Source organism: Tiliqua scincoides, chromosome 3 (genome assembly GCF_035046505.1).
Source record: "Tiliqua scincoides isolate rTilSci1 chromosome 3, rTilSci1.hap2, whole genome shotgun sequence".
Classification (NCBI taxonomy): Eukaryota; Metazoa; Chordata; class Lepidosauria; order Squamata; family Scincidae; genus Tiliqua; species Tiliqua scincoides.
The window spans coordinates 64,716,302-64,736,560 of NC_089823.1; the positions used below are offsets into that span (position 1 = coordinate 64,716,302).

General features: G+C 43.2%; 1 protein-coding gene across 3 annotated transcripts in view; it reads right to left on the minus strand.

The window, feature by feature from the left end:
- Positions 1-16,067: 16,067 nt before the first annotated feature.
- The window catches only part of PRDM15 (PR/SET domain 15), a 52,000-nt gene continuing 47,808 nt past the window's right edge, over positions 16,068-20,259 (minus strand). For all 3 annotated transcript variants that reach the window (XM_066619679.1, XM_066619681.1, XM_066619680.1), the window contains one exon: positions 16,068-17,893. In XM_066619679.1, the coding sequence (XP_066475776.1) occupies positions 17,414-17,893 (480 nt within the window). In that variant the 3' untranslated portion in view covers positions 16,068-17,413. The remainder of the gene's footprint in view (positions 17,894-20,259) is intronic.

Sequence of the window (20,259 nt, forward strand, 5' to 3'; positions counted from 1 at the left end):
AAGACAAGTGTGGCAACATCTTCATAATTTAAAGCTAGCAAGAGACTGAAATGACATGTAAGTGAAGTGGCAAGTCCTGGAAAACATAGTTTCAGCTATTTACGTCTTGAACTGATGACTGAGATTTGGAAAACGAATAATATTTTCTGAGCATTAGGCAGTCCAGTATCCAGTACAGGTTTGGATGGCTGGACGTCCCCTCAGGGTAAGGGAATATATTTCCCTTACCTTAGGTAAAGCCACCCCAAGGGACTTCTCAGATCCATGCCAGCTGTATAACTGATGAAAATCCAGGAAGCCCGGTGTAATGTTGGCTGGGCCAGGAGGGGGGTTAGGATACGGCCGAGGCCTGCTCTGCTGCTCATGCCTCCTCCTGGGCCCAATTTGTACTCCCCTCCCTCACCCAGAATTGCCACCTTCCTTTCTCCAAAAGGTCCTCCTCCCACCCTGGGCACAATCTTACCTGTGCCAACCAGCGCTGCTTCTAGATACAGCACCAGCAGGCCAGCGCAGGCGTCTGTGCCAGACCAGCCAGTTCATGAATAGTCACCAAATGCACTTCGTGGTACGTTTGTGACACTCTGAGCTGGTGCAGGGATGGCTGCACCAGATCAGGATTGCACTGTGAATTTCAAGATTTGTTTGTAATAACAGAGATAAAATCACCAGGAGCACCTGACGCCATACAGACAGTGCCTTTCAGGTGGCAACAGAGTGGGGGCTGCAGCAGTCAGGGGGCTAATCTACCCATAGTCTGAACAGTCTCTAAGTTGCTGCTATTTAAGAACTCTGTAATCATTTGTAAGAGCTTTGGCAAGCCACATTGTTTTCCAGAGAGGTTATTCAGGACTTGTCCAGAGTACGGCCAGTGTCTCTCAGGTGGGTGTTTCTGTTACCGATGACTGAAGCTCTGACTTTATTACCACATTGTAATGCTTATCATTGGTTTTGCTGATAGCCTGGCATCCTAAAGTGTCGCTGTGAATCCATATGTCTAAGACTGCAATCCTGTATACATTTATCAGCGAGTAAGTTCCATTAAACTAAGTGGGGCTTACTTCTAAGTAGACATGCTCAGAACTGTGCTCTAAATTTTTTTTTTTTTAACTGGCACTCTGGTATCCTTCACATCAGGAAATCTAGAGCTGAGCCTGTTAAAAGTGAGAAAGGGAGGGGGGATTTACTGTGGCTGCCCCTCTGGCCCAGTATCAAACTCCTAAATTAGTACTTCCATTACATCCAAAGACAGTTAATCACACTATGGGCGCAATCCTAACCAGCAGTTATGCCGGTACAGGTGGCCCTGGAGGGTCGCAAATGTTCCGTAAAGCACGTTTGCACCTCCTTTGGCGGGAGCTGCGTCAGGACATTTAGATGCACCGACGCGCAGGCAGAGGCAGAAGCCTCCGCCACAGCTCCTGCGCCGCTGCTTGTGTCAGCATGAGCACGCCAACATAAGCAGCAAAGGTAGGCCGGGAGCGGGGCTGGAACCCAGCGATCATGCCGGATCCCAACCCCTGTCCCCGGGGCGAGCGGAGCAGCTTCAAGCCACTCTGCTTTCCTCGGACTTGCGCCACCTCCGGAGGTGGCGCAGGTCCAAGGAGACCCATAGGGGCGCGCAGCCCTTACCCACGGGTAAGGGGAAGAGCTTCCCCTTGCCCATGGCTGAGCCGCTGCTTGCTGCAATCCCGCATTGGATGCAGCGCAAGCGTCCTGGCTTGCCTGCTCCAGCGCGGGTTAGGATTGCGCCCCATGTTAGTCACAACTAACTTTTTCACAGATTTCAATACATCCCATTTGTAAATTACAGTGAGTCATGCCACTGATTACAGTGGGACTTTGTTATAACTAGCTTCCTTTGTCCTACTTAACTGAACTTGGGATACAATCCATTGTTGGGTATAGTGACAAAGACCTTCTCCATATGTGGCAGTAATGTAATCTGTAGTCTATCCTTGAAAGAGGTACATGATTTGTAGTCATGTTCACAGACAATTAAACTGCAGCCATCTTGTTAACAGTCATCTAATAACTGTTTCATTAGGGAAATTTATATGCCTGTATTGTGCAATAAGAAAACAATTGTACACATTTTCATACTTATGACAGAGCTTGTAAAGACTATAGTGGTGTTCATGGCTAGAAGAAAGAAAGAAAGAAAGAAAGAAAGAAAGAAAGAAAGAAAGAAAGAAAGAAAGAAGAAAGAAAGAAAGAAAGAAAGAAAGAAAGAAAGAAAGAAAGAAAGAAGAAAGAAAGAAAGAAAGAAAGAAAGAAAGAAAGAAAGAAAGAAAGAAAGAAAGAAAGAAAGAAAGAAAGAAAGAAAGAAAGAAAGAAAGAAAGAAAGAAAGAAAGAAAGAAAGAAAGAAAGAAAGAAAGAAAGAAAGAAAGAAAGAAAGAAAGAAAGAAAGAAAGAAAGAAAGAAAGAAAGAAAGAAAGAAAGAAAGAAAGAAAGAAAGAAAGAAAGAAAGAACCTGAGTTACAGATGGCCACATCACCACTTTCGTGCATGCACAGATCATCTGTTCTGATGCTCTTGTGCAGGCATGATAGTACTGCACCAGCAAGAGCACACCGTTCCAAATTACATCTGACTTTGAAACAGACCTCTAGAATGGAACCATGACATGAGCCATAATTCCAGTGGTGCCCTTCACCTCCTGCAGGGTAACACAAAATATAAAGTATGCCTGTACTTGACAATTTGCTGCCCCTAAAGGCTAACTCAGGGGTTTCCAAACTGTGTGTTGTGACACCCTAGGTAATTGCGAGGCACACTGTGGGGCTTTGCGGGCCACTCACCAGCCAGCCGTGCAACCATAATGCAAGGCTGCAAAGGATGGTAGGAGGCTCGGCTCGGCTGGCCGACCCCCTGTGCGTGGTTTTTTGGAAAGACTCTTCAGCTCACACTGAGTCCTTTGCAACCTGGAAACTCCAGGGACTCCAACCTGGAAGTAATGATGATGACATCGCCAGTCCCTTCCAGGAACTGCATGCTGCATTTGCAGCACTGGACGTTTGGAAAGCACTGAGCTGTTAACTGTTTCCTGCAGAAGGCTGCCTTGCCCTGCCTAATGGTGGGATTACCCTCCCTTATTCTCTCTATCCTCCAAGTTTGGAGGACTGTCTTGATACAAAGAACTCTCTGACAGGCATCCTACTGACATTTTATCCAGTTCTATGTGTTACTAATTTACGCTTTTCCTTATAGGGTGCAGATGCCTCCAACAGGCTTGGCAGTGCATGGATAACAGTGACTGACCTCAAATTCTCTGCTTGTATTTCCAATTGATAAAAAAGAGGTGCTCAATTTGAAGGGCCCACTTTGAAGACCCATCTGCTTGATAGCTAGAGAAGACGCTAATCATTCAAGTCATGTTCTTGCTTTCATATAAACTGCCAATTATGTTATAACTCACTGATAGCACCTTTCTTGTACAAAGTGTACTCTCCTTATCTCATTAACCCTTACTGCTATAAGATTCTAAATTCTAGGTGACAGATAAGGGACAAAGACAGAGAGATAGTGAATGGCCTTGGGCAGGATTGTAGCCTTCATCTGGCCTTTGAATCTGGGGTCTCAAAGGGTCCAAGACATGATTCAATGGCCCAAAGCTGTCACCTTAGGGCTCCTATGCCTTTAACAGCCCCTGACAGAATTTGAGCATGTTTAGTTTGCCTCGTTTGTGTGTCACCATGCTTGGGAAAGTAGATCTCTTTTTGCCTGTTACGCAATTGTTAATGGCAAATGTACCTCATTAGAAAAAAATAATAATACATCTAATTATCTAAATATTACAGTAGGAAAAGGTCTATTAGATTACCTGTTCCTTCCAGTGGGTAGTACATAACATATATTCTTGTAAATGTTCTGCAATATGGTTACAAAGCTCCACCATCCATTTTCCTACAAACAGGCAGCCATTCCCATTCACATGTTAATACCATTTCACATAGCTTGAATGTATTTCCAAAGGCCATTGGCTAAAAGCCTTAAAAGTACATAATAGTTGCACAGATTACTTGACTGCTACACATTTCTCTTCTTAGACTATGACCAGTGATTTGGCCTTCCCAAGACAAAAGTCTGTGTCTAGTGTCCAATAATACCTAAATGTCTCCTGGAATAAGTGAAATGGTTTGGAAGGGCTGTAACTCAGTGGTTGGCTGAATGCTTTACATGCAGAAGTTCCCAGGTTCAATCCCTCTTGGAGGCCACTAACAGAGCACTACAAGTCATTGGCAGCCGTTTTATAGTAGTGGGTGGATTCCACAAGGCAGTAAAATGAGTTTTGAGAGGAATACACAGTGGCAACCCTCCTTTTGTCCTGTCAGGAAAGTAGGTCTCCTTAGTGTATGGCAGATTTTTGTTATTTTGATTTCAGCAAAAGTTTTTTTCAGCAGGCTATTTTTATTCAGCAGGAACTTGCTGTTCCAGCTTACTTTTGAATTTTACATTGAGTGTTTTGGTGCTGTTATTACTGTCACTGGTTGGCCTGCTTGTGGTTCTGGTTTTTCATGTTCTTCAAGGTTTGACTATTGTAAGTCGCCTTGCATTGTGAGATGGGCAGGCCATATTTTCTAAATAAATAAATAAATAAATAAATAAATAAATAAAGAAGCCAGTCGGTCAATCAGTCAATAAATGACAGAACTTCAGCTTGTGACCTGACAACTCTTTCCGGGCCTTTGTCTAAGGGTGTAGGGAGGCAGCAAAGCTGCAGCTCTATTGGCAGATTCTGCAGCGCCTGCGGGACCACGAAAGGTAGCTCTGGGAGCAGGAGAGAGTGGAAGGGGCGGGGCATGACAGGCAGGAGGGAATGTGTACTGGTATGCCTGACGTACACCAGTATGCTATTCCTCTCCTAGCACCACATTATGTTCCCTTTATTTCCTCAGACTTGCACCAGCTCTTGCACTGGCAATGGGTCTTAAAAGACCCATTGGCAAATGGGAGGCTTACACAGAGGTAAGGGAAAATATTTTCCCTTAATTCCTCCAAGCCGAGTAGCCCCACTGTGCAGGCTGGGGCTTTACCCAGAGTAATGGGGTGAATGTCCCCTTACCCTGAGGAAATTTCCACCCTGCTCTTTTCCAGTCTCATCTTCACTGTGCATAAGGAGGGACTGAAGTAGGATGGGAAAGCTACTTACAGTGTAGCTTGGAATTCTTTCCTTACATTGCTAAACACCTTATAATTGTTTTTAAATGTTAGGCTTGAAGAAACCTCCTCCACATTCAAAATTGGAGTCATGTTTTTTATCTTCCGTGGGGACATAACTTGAACATGTCTGTTTAGACAAGCCTTCTGAGTTCTAGGCCTTTTTAAACACCTTTTCAAAAAATTTTATCTTTTTAAATACCTGGTTACAGGCCTGATTCTTTTATGATTTGCTGCTCTATGCTCTTTTTACCTGACTACTTTTTATCTGACTACTGTTTTTATGATATGTTGTTAATATGCTTTTATCTGTTTTTAAATTATGTTTTTAATTTGTTTTAACCTTGTTGTAAGCCGCCTTGAATCCCTCCGGGGAGAAAGGCGGGGTAGAAATAAAGTTAATAATAGTTAATAATAATATATTTCATTCTGTAACCTACATCAGCAGCTGTGCATGCAACTTTTAAAAAATGATCTCCCATCCCTTTCAAACTAGCCATGGAAATTCCATTGCTTGTTTTCAAAAATTTAGCTGTGGTTTTGTTGTTCATAACAAAACCTGCTTCCTTGGATTTCTGTGCCAGGTTCAGGATGGAGGGATTCTTCACATATGACTTTTCCCCTACAAAGAAACCATATACTGTGCAAAAACCATGCACGTGTGTGCTTTGCTAGGTGAACATTAGCTGGGAATTCACTGCCAACTGTGGCATTCCAACAATGTACTGCAGACTAGACATTTGTATGGTCTTTACACATGACAGTCCAGTGTTTCTCAAGGTTTGTTTACAGTGTTTACACCAGTGTTTCTCAAGTTTTGTTCTCTGCCATACAACATGACCCACCTATTCAAAGTACCACGGGAAGTAACTGGTAATAACATCACTGCCAGTCACTTCTAGGTTGGGAGGCCAGATGCAATGTGACAAACACCAGTAAGAGGCTCAGGGTGGACAGGAGGGCTTTTTCAAGAGTGGAAAAGCATGCTTTGGAGCTGCTGTTTGTTGTATCATGTTCCTGGCCGCGCTACTAGGCAACAGGGGTCCAGGGATCCCGTGAGTACCACCAGACACCTCTTCAAGTACTACTGGTGGTACCCATACCACTGGATGAGAAACACTGGTCTACACTAGCCTGCATGAATCCTGTTTATACAAATGCATACACCTGTATAGAAAAACATTGGGTCTTATGCTTTCCTCTGTTATGCAGTTCTATTTCATTCTCCCCCCCCCCCACACACACACACTTTGACCACATTCCTCTGATGTTTCCTGCATATACTCAGAGATAGTGAAAATGCTCATGCATCTGACTGACTTTGTACAAGTTTTGAGATCAAAGAAACTATTTGCGTGCCTAAAATACTCATAAGCATCAAATATTTGCTATATTTGACCACTGTTTATGTTCAGGGCTTTGGGTTATTCAGAGATGAAAGGTACTTTACAAATAGGATTCCAGATGGTTCACATAATCCTTTTTATCTGCATTGGTGAAGGCAAGATAGCAAGCAGCTGAACTGCATAGCACTCTTGGAACTTTACAAACTATGCTCAATTACAAAAGAAAGTAGCTTAGTTAATTCAAGTGCCATCATCCTTCCCCCTCCCAGCTCTTGATTTTTAATTATATTCTCAGAACAACAAAAACTGCATAAAAACAAGTGAAATTTACCATTTGCATCATGACTGCTGGCTCTGATCCTTGGATATCTGAGCACCTCAGAAAGTTGCATACCCACTGCTGAGCTCAAGGATCTTCCACATCCAAACAGATTACCACCTGGCAAGGCTGATCACCTGTTGGAGGTGGGGAACAGACAATCACAAATCAAAGACAGGATGCAGAAATGCTTCTTTCACAACCTTTCCATTCAGTCGGTCTGCAGACAAAAGCATGTGTCTACTCACTGATTGCCCTTGATGGAATCATGGCAATTACAGTTGAATCCTATATTGAAAAAAATTGACCAAAAATGTAAAGAATTCAGCATGAGCCTATGTGTGCCTATTCAGAAGTAAATCCCATTGAATTCAGTGGGACTTGCTCCCAGCTCAGAATGCATAGGATCACAGCCTATACACACTTGACTACAATGGTAGTTACTTCTGAGTAGACACCATAAGATTGTGCTTTAAGTCTAGTAACCTTCTGTACAAACTTGTTTCCAAACAGCTTGTGAAGTAGGGGCTACTTCACAAGTAACAAGTAACAGGAACTTTGAATCTCCTGTCATTTTTTTCTACAAATTTCCAAGTGCCTGGAAAGCAGTTTAAAATATGCAAAAATCCAGATTTTAAGCTGATTGGCAAACTTTTTGTACCACTTGTAATACGCACTGGTAGATCTTCCATCTACCATCGTTATCATAATGCCATGTACTCTTCAGATTAGGGAACCAGGGAATGTGTTGGGGAGACCTGAACAACAGGACAAGCCTCACATCTGAACAGAAGTAACGCAATCAGAATCGAACAAGAACTTAGGCCACTTTCATGTCACTTAGGACAACATCCTAAGGCTGCAGTCCTATGCACATTTACTTGAGAGTACGCCCCAATGAACTCAATGGGACATACTTTGGAGGAAACATGCATAGAACTGCACTGAAATGAAAACAGAATTTGAAAAGCTGTGCCGTATCTTGTAACTTGGGATTCTTGTAACACACACTCAACACAGTTAATACAGCTACTTCCCTGGAAATAGTTGCCATTAAATAATTATTCACGATCCGGAGGGCCAATACACTACAACAAGTATTTTTCCAGTGCTGTGCTGCAAAGTGAAAAACGAAAACAAAAGCTATTTCCTACTATCGCATTTTGAACTGGCCTTTGTGGTGTGCCTAAAAGCAGCAGTGGGGTGAGGGAAAAATATGTGGAAAGGAAACAACTTCTGGGTTTTACTTAATACTGTTCATAGTGTGCTTCTGTATGCCGTTCTTGAGTGGAGAAGTCTGGTTTTTATTCTACAGATTTGGGTGAGAGGTTTTCCTGTTTAGGGATATTCAGCAGGGATGACCCAAACAAATCCACCACCTGATGCCACCCCTGACCTGCTCCTCCTGGTTCCAGGGCTGGTCTGGCCAACAGGCTGCTGCCCCCAAACCCTGAAATTACAACCAAGTCATTTACTTCACTCCTTCCCACATGATTTGTTTCAACAAAACAAGAAGCCATTGGTTATGCAGGGTGCTTCCAGTGTTTCCTGCAGTTTCTGTTTTACTCAAAGGGACAGCAAGGAAGGCGGGAGGTGAGTGCGTAAGGAAATGGATTGCCCTTGCCCACGCCCCAAAAAACCACACAGCGATCTGCTTCCCTACCCACTCACCTTGTTCCTTTCTCTTGCAGTCCCCAATCTGCTTTCTACTCACTTATTGTGAGCTGTGGCTCTGTCTGTGATGAGCTGGTGGGAGGTGATAGCAAACTGAAAGTGAAGAGCACCTGTAACTCCCCCACCATCTGCCATCCAGTGTAAGCCACACCATCCTCTTCATTGATAGGCCGGCCCTGGTATACAGTACAGTAATCTTCAAGTTTCTCTGTCTATAGTTCTAGTTTCTGAATTACTGGCATTGACGTTTTTGAGCCCTTTTCTCCCCCCCCCCTTACATAACACAAGGCAAGGATTGATATGTGTTGGCAACCTTTAGTCTCCGAAGACTATGGTATCGTGCTCTGAATGGTGGTTCTGGAACAGAGCGTACTCTCCAGTGCGCAAAGCCTGGGTCAAGTAGATATGGAGGATAGACTGTTACCCATGCAGCAAATCCCCCTCTCCACTTCGCTGAAATGATCCAATGGAAAGGCAGAGGCCAATACGGTTGGTTCCAGCGGCGTCGCAGGAGTTGCCAGAACGTGACTGTGTTCAGCCATGAACTGCCTCAGGGATTCCGGCTCCAGATTTTGCCTTGAGGTTGACTCCTGAAGCCTTTTCCATAACTGGATGTAGCCACAAGGCAGTGGAGGTTTGGGATCAGAGTTTTCCTTCTCCCAGATGAGCTGCCTTCCCAGGCTAACAAGTCCCATCTACCCGGTGGCTGTTTAGTCGCCTCTTACGACAAGTACAGCCAAACTGAGGGCCTATTCTTATCCCCAGCCCCCAGGGTAAGGGTTAAGGATTGATATGATTATGTGAGAACCAGCATAATATGGATATGCTCTACGCTGATTTCTCTGCAACCAATGAAATACATTTTTGAGCCACTTCAGTAATAGAAATAATTGCCGTGTTTCTATATACTACTATGTCATAAGATTTTCATGCAATCATGTTCCTATGGATAATCAACCCAAACCATCAGTGTAAAGCAGCCTTTTATTTCGTAAGCATGAGAGAATGAAACACATCAAAACTTACTACAGAATTAACTTCTGATCAAAATATTCAATTGTGAGCATTTTAAAATTATCCTTCTCTCTAGCTTCTTTGTTCCATCTCTTGTACAGTTTTTCCATATAGGAGAAATGCAGATTGTAAGATGTTTGGGGCAGATCTGTCTTTAAAATAATTAATTTAAATTTAATAATCTGTACCTCTGTAAAGTGTGGTATACATGAGCAGTGCTGCACAAATACACAATGAAATGCTATTCATTTTCCTAATTTCATGCACATTACTTTCCCAAAAAATTCACAAAATTAAAGCTAGTTTAAAGGTCCATACACTACATACATGAAAAAAGCTTTTACACTTGTGGTATTCCAAAATTTTAACATAGTTGCTACCATGAACTTTGTTAACAGCTTGATAGGAGTGATTATATAAGCCATCATTGCTGAAATTAGCAGGAGGAATGTCTGCTGTAGTACTTTTCCTTCAAGGTGCTCAAATAACACATATGGCAAGCAATAACAAACTTTTCCACACACACTACAGAGCTTAGTAGTCACTAGGTATCTTTTCATTTATCAGCTCCTTTGATCTTCTTATTATCCCTAGCACAGAACCTAACTAGAGCAAGAACAAATTCACCCAATACATTTTCCATTCCCTGCAAAGTCCTGATCTTTCCAGGTATGCACTTGCATGGACAAATGCAAGGTGTGAATCAAGTGATTATATATGCGGAGACCATATGAGATTTCAATGGCTGAAGAAGTGTCACTGTGATCACATATGTATATTACTGATTTCCTGGTTTACAAGTTGCTGTTGTCCATATGACCACATCTATAGGGATGGTTAAGAGTAGACCACTCACATGGTTGAAGATTGTGTATAGTGTGTATCAAACAGCCCCAAATATTTAAAGGACCAACAAGAATAAAAACTGTAATTGCTATTGCAATAGCAGGTAACTACTATTCTTTTCAGAGTGGAAGTTTTCTTAGTGCCCAATCCTGTGGTCCACGCTGCGCCTCCGCGGCGCGGACCACAGTCGCAAGCATGCCATAAGGCACGTTTGCAGGGCTTACTGCCAGGCTCCCACCGGACCTGGCTCAGCTCCGGCTGGTGCTGAGCCAGTGCCAGCATTCCATGGCTCGGCAGTCTCTGTGACCGCCAGGCTGTAGAATGGGAAATAGGGGCGTGGGGGAGGCGTCCCGGGGAGTGGGGAGGAGTGGTCGGGGTGTTCCCAGTGGCAGGGGAGAGGCGGGTCCACGGAGCCAAGCTCTGCAGGATCCAGGGCGCTCAGGTAGGGCTGCTCGCCCTACACAAGTGCCTTCACTTTAGCGACAACCAAACAGTCGCCGCTAAAGTGAGTAGCCCCTTCTCCCAAGGAGCCTCCTGTGGTAGCGCAGGAGGCTCTGGATCCAGCGGGAGCCTTTTGTGGAGCCGCCGGGTCCCGCAGCTCCAGGCAGCTCAGGATTGGGCTGCCCATTTGTTGCAGCAAAAACAAACTAGAGAATTGTGACACCTTAAAGAGGGGCAGCCCAGTCCTGAGCTGCCCGTTGCGCTGGGACTGCCGTGGCTGCCATGGCATCCTGCACGCAGAAGGGCAGCCTCCACAGCTTTTCAGGGAAGGGGACTTTTGTAGCCATGCAGCAGGGCTATTTGATTCTGGGGCAACCCTTGGGCTACCATAGAATCAAGAGTCTCCATGTTGGGCCTGTGGCCTGACACGGGGGCTCTGGATGTGGAGGAGCAGAGCTCTTCCGCTCCCACCTACTTCCCACCCCACTTCCTCCCCCGACACGCCTCGTCCCTGCCCTCTCCCCGCCTCTCCCCATGCTTCTACCTACCTCTCCGCCCAGCAGTTTGGGTGGCCATGGAGTAGCGGAGCAGCAGCAGTCTACTGGTGCTAGCCCAGCACCGGCGGGTGCAGATGTGCCTTACGGCATGTTTGTGACACTCAGCACCAGTGGTAAGAGTTCCGGACAGGGCTCGAACACATTTATTGGCACGTACTTGTTTATGGACAAGAGCCCATTTCATTAGATGTGAACTTTGGTCCAGGCAAGCTTTGGCTACAATACTTCTGTTAGCTTTTAAGGTGCCACAAGGCTTGTGGTTGTTTTAGCTATTTTGTTGCCTCCCATTATAATTGGTCTTAGATATATGACCCAAATTCATTGTTAACGCATATTAGTTTCATTCATTGTCTAATCGGTCTCACTTGGCATGCTGAAATGAGAATTTTGCATAAGAAAGTATTTACAGTATCTCACTGGAAGTGAATACCAGCTGCCTCTCTGCTGCTAAGGAAGACTGCTTTCTTAGAAGCTCATCAGCAAAGTGTACCACATACAGTCCCTCATAGCAGGTGCCCATCAACATCTCTTTGCTTCGGGAAATTTTCAATCTCTTTACCCATTTTCTCACTCAAATAAACATGTAAGTCAGCTGTGCCTACAGGAAAATTTCGAGCATGTTGAGATCTGTGTGCAGGGCCTGGGAAAATAGCAGAAGAGGGAGGAGTGGGAATGAAGATAAGATATATTTGCCCCCAGGAGCAAGATTCCTATTCTTTTTTTCTGGTTCTGCAAGTTGTTTTAACTTGCATTTGTACACATACACACAAGTTTATCATTGCTCATTGGGCCCCCTTTTTCATTACACCTTTTTCATGCAGACAGGACTTTCTTTAAAGCTTGTAGGGTGAGATCTAAAATTAGCAGATCTTGACTTCATACACCATAAAACAACAGAGAAATTCTTCCTGCATGACTCACCCTGCCTTGCATATTGCTCTTTCCTTCATTAGCTCTGCATAAGTAGATGGCTTGTCTTGGAGGACAAGGCGACTTTTCAGTGTTAACAAGTCCTACACTTGTCCAGATATTTGCCATGAAAGGAGGAAGAAGTCATCTTTTTCATCCACTGGTAGAACAGACACTAGCTAACCTAAACTGTGCGTAGGTAAGATAGGCTCAGAAGTGTTATGGGAAATACCCAGTGAAATCTAAGAGGTCAAAGAGGAGACTGAGTAATGATTATAGGAGGTAGGTTTTAGACTGTGCAGTTCATTGTTTTTCCCATAACTAAATTATGGAGATAATAACAGCAGTGTACCAAAGGCAGAATGTAGGGGTGGTATGCCCCAGGTGTCACATCCACCTAGGGCAGGGGTGCCCAAACCCCGGCCTGGGGGCCACTTGTGGCCCTCGGGGACCCCCAATCTGGCCCTCAGGGAGACTGGCCTCTGGCCCTCTGGAGACTTGCTGGAGCCCGTGCTGGCCTGAGCTGTGAGGCAAGGACCCCCTTCACTGCTTGCTGTTTCACGTCTATGATGCAGCAGCAGCAGTGAAGGAAAGGCCAGTCTTGCTTTGTGCAAGGCCTTTTATAGGCCTTGTGCTATTGTAAGACCTTCTTTCATTCATATAAGTTCCATCGCTATTAATTTATGTAAATTTATTCAAATTTGAAATGTAAATTAATTCTTTTTTCCCCACCCCTGACAGTGTCAGAGAGATGTGGCCCTCCTGCCAAAAAGTTTGGACACTACTGGTGTCAAATGTGCCACAGAGCAGCTGCGAGACCTGGCCTCCCCCTGGGATCTAGAGGAAGAGGCCAAATCTACCTTCACTTTGAGTGACCAGTAGACCTGGTCTTCACTGGGAGGGATCTCAAGGTGGAGAGCAGCCAACCCCAGGTGTCAAATCTCCTAAGTACATCACTGTAGACAAAAGCCTAATTCCCTTTTGAAATGACAAATCAGTGCCTGGGCTGTAGCTCTAGCTCTTCAGATAGGCCTCACTGATTTACTGTTTTTCTATACAAAAGATAAACCTCTGCACATAGAAAACTAGCTGTCAGGGGGGAAGTCTAGTTTAGACCTCTTCTCCCAACTGCTTAGTTTTTAATATCCAGGAATATATACTTAACTTCTGAATGAAGCATTCAATCATGTGAGTTTCCCACACAGAGCATGGAGTGGTTCAACCCAAAGATTGAGTAACTATCTCAGTGAGAACTAGGCCTATGCTAGGCAAAATTAGAATAATGGGAAAATAATGGAAATCACATATACTTATACATGTTTTTCACATAAGTCAGTTTTCTGAGAGCAGAATTTAGGTTACCTTACTGTGTAAGAGGAACTTCTGTTTCAAGTACAAAGTCCTTCAAACTTGTGGATGACAAGAGGACAGTTCTTGCTTAGGAAATTGTAAAATCCAAGACACTTGTCATGCGATCCACTTTTCAGAGTAATAACAAGAGCTGATTTGCTGTAGATTAAGGATATGTTGAAATAATCTGGGGTGACTATCCGTGATGAAATTGACTTCAGCCAGTTGCCATTTCTCAGTCTAACAAATTTCCCAGTATTGTTAAGAGGATAAAATGGAGGTAGGAGAAGGGACAAAATGTGATAAATAAGTATATTATAAATGTTTTAACACAGAGACTATATACAGTCCTATGATTCAAAAACTACAAAGAATTTAAAAACAAAGAATGCCATTTCATTTAAACATTTAATTATGAGGACTACTGTTTCACTGTCTTGCGGACTTTGCAATAATGAACTTCTCTAAGAGAAGATTTAAAATGTATGAAGTTTCCTTAAGTGCAGTGAAAACAAGGACTAGTTGGCCTGTGGGCACTCTCTCTCTCTCTCTCTCTCACACACACACACACACACACATCCAGAGTTCCTGAGGGCAAGCAGATCAAAAGAGGGCAGAATGTATTTGAGTTCACATCATGCTTCAGGGTACCTCAGGGAAGGGCCCCAAGGAACCAAAAAGCTCTCAGAAATGCAACAGAGCTCCTTAGTGATTTGTGACTGGGAGCGGTGCCACCTCTTGATTCAGTCAAGACATACATTGCCAGGAGTCAGGCTAGGACCTGCACTTTTCAGTCTGCCATTTCCTGCTCCTTCCCAGAATGGCCCACCTCAGACCTGTACTTTTTGTGAACTGCAGAATACAACAGAGAGCACTGCTTCATCTCCTCTTGATATTACATTTTAGATGTTTCCGCTAAAATGGTCATAGTGTGCTGAAGAATGTAGATTTTAATTGATATGATATGCACATATTGGTTCGCTCTTTGTGCCTTGTGCAAACATACCAACTTTCTCTGCCGATAACCATTTATTTAAAATGATTCTATACAGAGATTGCATTGAAAGCTAGAAAAGGCATTTGCAAGGAAGAATCTTTGCATCCCTCCCCCGCACACACATCTGGTAAAACTGGTCTCCAGCAGAGTTTCTCTGTGGCCACTGCAGGTTATATCAGCCACCCTACCAAGTGCTACCACTAATTTACAACTCTCCAGTATCTGATCACAAATCTAAGGAAATAGGGAAGTGAAAAAAATACCCTTGACCTTGGTAGGTCATTACAGATGGTTATGTGGTTTTTCAAATTTACTGGAAAAGAAGAACGTGCTGTTCGTATCATTCATATTAATAGTGGATTAGTTTATAACAACTATGTTCCAAATAGAATTAGTACTTAACGTGAGCAATGAAGTTAACTCTACTCAAATGTTTTGATTGGTCTGTAATTCCCTGGACGGACATATTTTTAAACTTATATCCGAGAATAACCTTGGATTGCCTTAGAGAATTTTTTAAAGTATTACTGGTAATATATATACGAAATGCTTTTATCGCATGTAAAATGTACTGCATAAATACTAGGTACGGTTGCGTAATGCTTTCTTAAGATGTAGCTTGCAGCATATATTGTTCTGTGAATCAATATTACTTTAACGTTTCATTAGTAATAGAAGAGGCTCATTCTCCCTTCCCTTTAAACACAGTCTAATTAGATAGCAGGAATCCAATGGGCCAATGAGATGATGGACCAAGTGAGGCAGATCAGAAAAGGCATCAAATGGAAGGTGAACACCATGCCTGTTCCTCAAATGGGGGTGGTGATAAATGGAACTAAGAGAGTCCTAGGAGATTACTGGGGCTAGTGATGAGTGGCAAATGCCATAGTTATTGTATACCCAACTCTTCCAACCATGCACACTATCTAGGAAAGAGGGACGTAAAGAAATATTGATGGAAATCAGGGGCTAATATGCAACTTTAACTGTGATAACTAGAAATACAACCTTAAGCTTAATTCATTCCTGATACTGCATTTTACAGTCTCATTAGTATCCTGGTCTAGATTAGTTTCTTGTCAATATCAATGTCCACTTTATTTCAGATACAACAATGAAACGCATTAGTCAATATATATACAATTTTCCAAACATTCTTTGCTTAAATTAGGGAGAACTGGGTTTTCACAAATGCAGAGGCAAGAGAAACTTTATTCATTCTTCAGCAATTGTTGGACTATTTTCCTTTATTGTATGAGGGTACAATCTTTGTCCTTTCATAATAGATATAGAATAAATTGGAACTGAAACTGAACAAAAGACATGGCAAATTCTTTGTATTAGAGGGTAAAAATACCAGTGGCAGACCTCCCCTGCTCTGCGAAAAAAGGTCCACGATGGCACCCCCCAGGGGATGCTGCCCCCCGTGCAAATCTGCCCCCCCCCACTTACCTGGATTGCACAGAGCCTTGCAGGACTCCAGGATACACCAGGGAAGCCTACTGAAGCTTCCCTGGGCTCTTAAATTGTGCTTCCAGGAAACTAGAAGCAGAGTTTCTGACTGCATCAGGAGTCTCAAAAGGCTTCCTGGGCAACGCTCCGCGCCCAGGGCATTTGCCCCATTCATTCAATGGGAAGTCCGCTACTGAAAAATGCCCACTTCAGCCTGGACAGAGAACACAGCTGTTCTATAGATATCTCCCTTCTGCGTTCAAGACAAGCAGTTTTCATTAGCATTAGTTAAGACTGCCTCCTTGTGGTCAGTATAAGCTACAATAGTTGTCAGTTACATGACTGCTTGCACCTAGGCAGTATGTTGCTGTGGATTTCAAAATTTTTCTGAGCAGAAACCATGAATCAGTTATTACAGATAAAAGAATGAAGTGCTACATGGTCAAGAAAATGTCCCTTAATCCGAAAATATCCACCAAGAACATAGAGAAAAGCACAAAGGGTAATATGGAGAAATGATTCTTTTTTCAAATATTTTACATGATAGAAGACGACTAATTGGTGATTTCACAGCCCTTGGGCAAATTCATTTCAAAGGGAAGAACTGCTTTTCAGGTCTTATTAGCTAAATGAAATATTTCATCAAAAGAACAGTTCTGTAATATTACCAATTTAGGGATTTAGTTCATGACAAGCTTGATTCAAATTTAAATTATACTAAAAGACCATAAATGTTGCTCTAACATCAGCAGACTGGTTACTTGTTTTAGGTGATATCCCCAAGCAGTCTTATTGCTAGAGGGGTTTCTCCATCACAGTAATGGAAATGATTCATGAAACAAGATACATTTCACGACACAGACTATCTCCACCCTACTGCCACCCACTTATTTTTCCATATGTTCCATTAGATACAAGATTGGTCTAAAGGAAGAGAAGGCAAGACATTTCTTTTTGCTTAATTATGCTCTTGCATCCCACTGACAAGCTAGCAAAATACTGTGACCTTTACACTTAAATCTTCTTGATCTATGTTTCCGTAAAACACATTGCAGTTTTATTTATTTACCCTTTCCTCACTGCTTGTGAAATGTATCATGACTCCCCCATGAGACATCAGACTCATCACTCCTCTCACCAACCATGATGGGCTGGTGTGTTAACCATACTTTGAGTAAGGGTGGTGTCTGCAGAGTATGAGACTTTCAAGGCCACTATATTTCATGTTGCTGGGCCAATATCAGTTTACATTTCATGGTATACGTTTGGCACCCAGCAATTGATTCTGTTAAGTGTCCCATGGGCTCACACAAGCTAATTCACAGTTTGGAGTCTTCTTTCAAGTATAAGTTAGTAGCTGTACATCTGTTGTTGTTGCTCTGTTTGAACCTGCTGTTGTCCTGTCTGCTGTTGTGTTGGCTGGGCTTGAGTTTGCAGAACATCTGTTTGAGGTACTGCCCTCCACGTTAAGGGGTGCTGTTCAGATATTTGGTTTCCTAAAGGAGCAATGGAGTTCACCAGAGTTGTGAGGTTGATAAAATGGGCCACAGACTGGGGGTTTGTTGCCTCAGGCTGGGACTGTATCTGAATATCATTTTGACGGTTGCCATGCAACATGGCAGAGCCAGTGACTGTATCAAATGTCACTGTGAGAATAGAATTGTCCAGTTGTAACTGGCGCTCCGGAGTGGCAAGGTGGCCTACAGCCACAGGTTGTAGGTTTGTAAATTGGGTTCCAGCTGCTGTAGTGATGGGAGTGACACTAATATTGGTCAGACCAACAGAGCTAGAAGGGGCTGTGACATTTGGGTCGCCGAGGGTCACCACCACCTGAGGAAAAAAAAGAATTGGACATTTATATAGGTAAAAGGTGATATTAACATGATTATAGATGGTCTTCCCTCTAAACCTTATAACATGTATGTTGTTATTCCACAGTATTGAAAGCATATGTTGATTAATCAATGAGCTTCATAAAAACTCAAATTGTGGATTGAAGGCAAAATGCCATGGAAGTGATTCCCTGTTCACAACTTCTGGTAGATGTTTCCTGTAATCTATGAAAAGGATGCAGGATAAAAAAATTATTTTAATAAATCAATCTGTGTGGAATTCTTGATTTGGGAATTGGTTCAGTCCAGCTTGTATCAAAATCAAAGGTGAAATTCATTTTGCTCAGAAAGGGCTGACTGCAATTAATGGATTGAGATTAGTAATGGGCAAGTATACTCAGTTCTGAGTCAGAATTTCTCCTGCAATAAACTAACTTGGGCTGGATTGACCTTCAACCTACTTGTGAGTTCCCCTTTTGCCAAAACTTACCTTCCAGCAGCAAAATTCTGGCTGGGGAAAAGGAAAGGAGTCTTTATAATGCCTGAAAGCTTTTCCAGCAGGAACTTCCCAATGGAATGATATCTGATAATTGTAGTTTGCCTTGGCTTCTGGCTTGTATTAAAATCCTAGAAGTCCTAGCAAACTACACTGCCTAGAAGAACTGGGAAGTTCCTGTAGTTATGAAGGCAGAAAGTCAGCAGACGGGTGGGTGCTTTCCAGAGTGCTTCTTGGGCAGAAGTTGTGTGTCGGTACAATGAGCTCCTGGTTCTCAGGGAAGAAGTTCATTCCCTTAAAGCCAAGGTAGCTGAACGCAGTAATTTTGATGACAATGAGGTGACTCACTGATACAGAATGGTAGGTAATTTAGGATGGACGAAACAAGGTACTTCTTTACACTGCATATACTAAGTCTGCAGAATGCTACAAGATGTGGTGATGGCCACTAGCTTAGATGTCTTGTTCAAAACTCTGTCCATATAGCCAGATCTAGCACTGGAACAAGGAGACTTGCCAGAAAGTAAGCACGTGAAGGCTCATAAACGTGGCCATAAACGAAAGCATAAGCCTGGTGAAGAGGATTTAAAAGGGGATTTGACACATTCATGGAGAGCAGGTTCATCAACAGCTACCAGTCATGATGGCTACTGATGGCTATATGCTACTTCCAGGTTTAGTCCCAGAATGTCTCTGAATACCAGTTGTAGGGGAGCAATGGTGGAAGAGAAGAAAGTATTTCCTGCTTGTAAGCCTCTCAGAAGTATCTGGTGGGCCATGGTGGGAAACAGGATGACCTTTATCCATTTAAGTTCTCATGTTCCATTCAGTACAAAATAATGTGTACTGACACAAAACAATGTATTTATATGGTCTACATAAATCTTTAAACACCTCTGTAGTGTTTAAAGCTCTACAGTATTAACCTTAATTAACTAATCACAGTTTCTACATTGTTTATAGGCAGGACTATAATTTTTAAAAATCTGGAATAATGCCAAATTTACAGCAACTACTTTATTCAGCTGATGGAACCTGACAAATAAAACAGCATAATTACCAACTGGAATTAAAAGGGCTAAATGAATGCACTAGAAGCACTTTTGGTTCTCACTAGCAATTGTGACTTATATGGCAATTCTATCCACACTTACCTAGCAGAAAGCCCCACTGACCACAGTATGACTTATTTCTGAGTAAACACACATAAGATAGCATTGCTTGACTACAGCACACTTCCTGGGAAGTAAGCATGCAAAGGACTGCACAGTAAATCACCAGGCCAAAGCCTGGCCAAGAATATACAGACAGAAGAGGTGGACCTGGATATCCAGGCTTATGGCTGCACTGACTTTCTGCAGAATAGATCAGTTTAAGCTCTGGTGTGAGTGGCAAAGTCTGTTGTCATCCCTCCCAAATCAGACCTGGGGTTATCAGTGGTTGCAGCAAAGAGCATGTTTGCTTCTTCCTAAAAGGGATTTTTCAGATGCTACCAAATATTCACTCCTGGAGTGAATTCAGCCACTGACCAAGAAAACTTGCAAGCAGAGGTATAGTGAGTTTCCTGGGAGTTCTAACAACCAATGGTCTCTGTAGTTGGGGAACCTGGCACCTGTGCTGCCCAGGGCACAGGACCACAACATACCACTTTCCCACAGCATGCTGCCACCAGGAGACTCCCCCAGCCATATGGAGCCTTGCATGATGTCCCCAGGCGCTCTGAAAGCCTTCTGAGGCCTCTGAAAAGTGTCTGAAATCCAGAAGTACTGTTTAACAGTGCTCCAGAAGCCTCTGAAGGCTTTCAGAGCACCTGGGGTTGAAGTGCAGGGCCTTCCCAGCCTGTGCAATGGCTCTGGAGGGCGGGCAGA